This window comes from Acyrthosiphon pisum, chromosome A1 (assembly GCF_005508785.2).
Source record: "Acyrthosiphon pisum isolate AL4f chromosome A1, pea_aphid_22Mar2018_4r6ur, whole genome shotgun sequence".
NCBI classification, from domain to species: Eukaryota; Metazoa; Arthropoda; class Insecta; order Hemiptera; family Aphididae; genus Acyrthosiphon; species Acyrthosiphon pisum.
The window spans coordinates 112,639,910-112,644,973 of record NC_042494.1 but is presented as its reverse complement, the minus strand read 5'-3'; the positions used below and the strand labels follow the sequence as shown (position 1 = coordinate 112,644,973).

The window sequence follows — 5,064 nt, the reverse complement described above, 5'->3', positions numbered from 1 at the left end:
AACAAAGCTATATGTAAGAAGATATATAATTGAATGGATGTCAATTGAAACAAATATCTTTCGACGAATGTAAATAGGAACGAAGGTAAAACTTGGAAATTAATATCAATGGAATAAGTTGACTTGGAAAAAAAATGTGGAACAAAATGTAGTTTCCAAAATGATGATTGATGACAACAAGTATTATTAAAGGGTTTGATATAGCTGCTATAAAGGCATAGACACAAATAACGTTTGAAATTTGAGGGCAGATGAGACCCTACTATAATAATATTGAAGAAGCTTAAACAACTGTTAGGTAATGTTGGGGGGGGGCTATTGAAATGTTTTAAAACCCCTCCTCATAGTTGCACCTATGTATATCCACAAAATATAGCCTATACGTAAATATACGTAAATAATATATAGGTACATATACGTAATTTCAAAATTTTAACTTTCTGAGATTTAATTTTTCTGGGAAATTATGGTCTACAGTATCACTTTCTGTAAAACTACGTTCTGTGATTATAATTTCAGGCTTTAAACTTTATGGAATTTAATTTTCTGGAAAATTATGGTCGACGTTATCACTTTCTGTATAACTACGTTCTGTGATTATAATTTCAGGTTTTTAACTTTCTGGGATTAAAATTCTGTATACATATTTTATGTTCATTTTATTTTCAATATGAAAACAATTCTGGAACGTTAACTTCCAGTATTTTATTTTCTGTAATTTGTCTTTCTGTCATTTTATTTTCTGTCATTATATTTTTCTGTTAAATTTAATTTATGGATTTACTAACGTTCGGTTCATTTATTTTCGGGAAAATAATGCGTTCCCGTAATAACTAATATGTATCTACCTACTTCAATACGTTAATATAATTATCTAATCTAATTTCAAATCTAATATTATAGCCTATAGGAATGGAAAATAAATATTATATTATAACACATAATTCTTATGAGACTTAAATTTATAACACTTGATTTTCCAACTCTGACTTTTGAACACTTGACATAATACCATGTAAAACGCCGTTTGGCCTATATTAATTACAAAAATAAAATAAAATATAATATTGTTATTCCCACTGCAAGAACATTATTTAATTTTGATTTACACAAATAAACGTTTTTGTAACATTGTTACCTATTTAATTGGTTTTTAAAAAAAATCCGATATGGGTACCTACAACCATTGACTAAATGTATATTATATATTTAATCAATGCTACAACCTACTTAGGTATATACCGCCCTGCTACCAAGAATTGCAGTAACTCCAAAAAGTGAAATGTTGGGAAATTGTGTTTAAAGGTTTTTTAAATTTTTGACCCAGAAGTTATAACTTTTTAATGATTTTTTTTATAAATCATTTTTAATAGATGTTCAAGTTATTTGTTGATATATTTTTTTTGTACTTCATTCATTTTTTGTATGTTTTTTACCACTTTTAAACATATTATAGGAGTTACTGCATTTTTACTTAGGAAATAACTCACATTTAAATGTACAAAATACAGTAAATCCATTCCTATGATTCTTAATTTTTATATTATGTGCACTCTGCAGCAGACTTCTACTGAAACATTAAGTTCAACTAAAATATAAAGTTGATTAAGTTTATAATCTTTTCCCAGTAAAAAAAGCCTATTAATTATATTTATGAAATTAATTAATTACCCAAGTACAAGAAATATAAATACTAAAATATCATAATTATACCTAATAAAAGTATATTATAGATTGATAAATAGAGATGGAAAAATAACATATAAATAATACACAGCGCGCCCGTTTCAGCTTATCAATTTGATAAGCTTTTGATCGCCATATTGGCGTAGATTGGTAGATTAATAAAATATTGTTATAACATAGGTTAGTGGAGTTACGGCAGTGAAGCCATTTGAACACACAATATTACTAAGGCAATATACAGTAAGAGCATGTAAAACTTCTAGAAATCCGATTCCTAAGAATTAATGCAGTAAATCCATGGACTTGCTGCTTTTGTTCTTAGTATATGGCTTTACTGCACTTTTGCTTAGTATTTTACCTGAATTAGCAAAAAATTGTACATTTAAAATAAGCACTAAAATGTAAAAACCTAATATAGGTACTTCAAATATACAAAAATTAGCATAAAACAATTAATGTATATCACTCAGCTATTTTGATCTGTATCCTATAATAATTAGCAAATGCAATAAAATGCTAGCACTGGCAATCACTATTTTAGTATTTTTATTGAGAAATAAGAATAATCTAAATTTACTTTATTATTAAGATTCTTTCTCTTTAGATTTTTTATTCAACAATATTGAAGTAACTTTGAAAATTAAGTAGTAAAATAATACAAACATTGTTGTTATAGATAAAAAAATTACAACCAAAACATCGATTAAACAGTATTGGTACCATGGCATACCGACGGCGGCAGACCGAAGATGTGGCGCCCCTTTGTGTCGGATGACATACTCTGTCCAATACACTGCAGTTTCCAAAGGAGACATAGGTCGATCACGAAAAGCTTCTGATAGCTCTTTAGCCTTCTGTCTGTATCTATATTCAACAAATTAATAAATATTATAAATATATTACAAGCATCGCCCCAAATTATATTCATAAAGTCATAATAACATATATAAGTTATATAAGTTCATAAGAATAATTTAATCACGTATTACTGCAGGTGGACCGGGCGTCACCTGATTGCGGCCACAAAGTAAGCTTTTTACCTATCCCGATTGCGGCCTGTACGTTAGGTTAGGTAGGAAATACTATTTTCAGTGGTTATTAAAACTAAATAAATATCCCGATTGCACCAGCGATAGGTATTTTTAAAAAATGTATACAAATTCAAATAAAAAAATGCGGGCAAGTGGATGTCGCTCTGCTGTTCATTGGTTACAAGTGGGTCACTGTAATGGATGGTGTTAAATTTGAATTCAATGATATAATATCATTGTATAAGAAAAATGATTCTGAGTGAAAACGGTCAGTCAGCCTATGATATTAGCATTCCACCAAATATTTTAGATCTTTTGAGCTGTTTACGGACATTGTCAGTTATCAATTTATTTAGTTTTTTTTTCTATAAATAACAATAAAAAATTATTTGTTGGGTAAAAAAGCGTGAAACTTTAATGCAAGGCTCCTGATATATTGTTACAATAGCAGTTGAAAAACATTGAAAATACAAAGGCATAATTTTTTTTTATAAGCATTTAAAGTTCGAATTTTGACAAAATATATCAAATTTAAAATTTAATAATTATTTTTAGTTAAAAATGTATAAAATGTTCAACTTTTATTGCTAAGGATTAAAAATTTAAAACAAGGTTTCACGTAAATAGGTTATATATAAATTACTCTATTAAAAATAATATCATCAAAATATACTTAGTAATATCATAGGCTGACTGACCGTTTTCTCTCAGAATAGTTTTTCTTATACAATGATATTATATCATTGAATTTAAATTTAACACCATCCATTACAGTGACCCACTTGTAACCTACGGTACAACAGAGCGATATCCACTTACCCACCTTTTTTTGTATTAGGGTTAAGGCTTCAACTACAAAGGTCATTAGCCTGTGGTAATGTGGAGCCGTGGAAGAGGGTACTGTAGATTTGTTTATACGTGTGTGTTTGTTTTGGCAGAATTTTTGATTTGGGCACCCGTATAGGTCAGTGGCGTATTTACGGGGGGGTGATATGGGGGATAGATCCCCCCTTGACCTTTTTTTTTTGTAAAATTAAGTTTACTTATTTTTTGTATTTCTCAATATGATACTACTCTTAAGTTTTAAGTAGGTACCTATATCTGTTTTCTAAATGTTCTAGCCGTGGTAATTTGTCCGCTTTGATATAGGTATACTATAGGTACGCCACTAGTTGTTCGTGGCATAAATATTGGAAAATAAAAACATATATCTTTATGGTGGTATGGTGTACTATATTTTTGAATTCTCTGCGAATTATTTTTCATGCATGAGTGTTTATAATAAACCCAATAAATAGTCGGTAAATAAAACAAAATTACCACGAAGACTGTAGATTTACCATAGGACATAGGTTTATTTTTAGTGACTGAAATAGTATATTGTGTGGCAAGGGCGGGAAGTGAGCCATTTCAGTCGCGGGCGTCGTGTGCATTTCGCCTAAGACTGAAATGGCCTTCCTGCGCGAGCCACACATACTATTTTTTGTCACGCCCTGCGTTCATGGAAAAGGTTATGCAGGGATCTATGCAACAATTATAGACTATTCTACAAAATATGTTTAAATGTTTATGCGTCATGCAATGAGGTTATACTATAAATTTAAGATGTAACCAAAAGTTTATGTTTTGCAAGGACCATGGTAGGTATACATTTTCGTTTCTGGTTGTGCAGGGGATACGCGCCCGGCGGCTGGCACTTTTGGGGATTTCTTCTTTTCCGCCCGGCACTTTTAGGGATTTCCTCTTTTCCGCCCGCTAGACGGAAAAAGGTTGCTTTCGAACGCTTCAACCGTGGTCGAAAACCAAACTTTCGGTGCAGGCGTGATAAAAACATTGTATTCTCCTCTCGGTTACATGCTTTAGATGTTTGTGATAAACAGGTTTATCCAAATATTCATGAACTCTTGAAAATATTTTGTACTTTGCCTGTATCAACTGCTAGGTACACCTGCACGATGTTTTTCAAGTTTTTATTAAGTCTTACCTAATAAATAGTATGACAGAAGTAAATATTTTATTAATTTTCCTATCTAATATTGAATAATAACTATAAATTAAATAGTAATTATTATATACTTTGTTTATTATAACCTACTTAGACACTTAGGGCCCGTTTTACAATCATAGTTTAAATTTTACCAGTCGAATTCCGCGGTTTAACGTTAGTTTAACTATTGTAATACGGACCCTTATAAGAGGACGCTACACCCGCGTGTGTTGTTTCTGTCTTACACACGCACGACATAGGAAATTGTCGTTCACTATTCTCAATAGTGAGCTGTTAGTTTTGATACTAGAGTGAATCGACCTATTATTAAACTTTTAGGTAAGAACATTATTTGGGTCT

At 30.5% G+C, this 5,064-nt stretch overlaps 1 protein-coding gene across 1 annotated transcript in view; it reads right to left on the bottom strand.

Moving 5' to 3' along the window:
- Window positions 1-2,270: 2,270 nt before the first annotated feature.
- LOC100168108 (UDP-glucuronosyltransferase 2B15) overlaps window positions 2,271-5,064 on the bottom strand; it is a 9,661-nt gene continuing 6,867 nt past the window's right edge. The window contains exon 5 of the mRNA XM_016805323.2: window positions 2,271-2,550. Within this exon, the coding sequence (XP_016660812.2) occupies window positions 2,271-2,550 (280 nt within the window). The remainder of the gene's footprint in view (window positions 2,551-5,064) is intronic.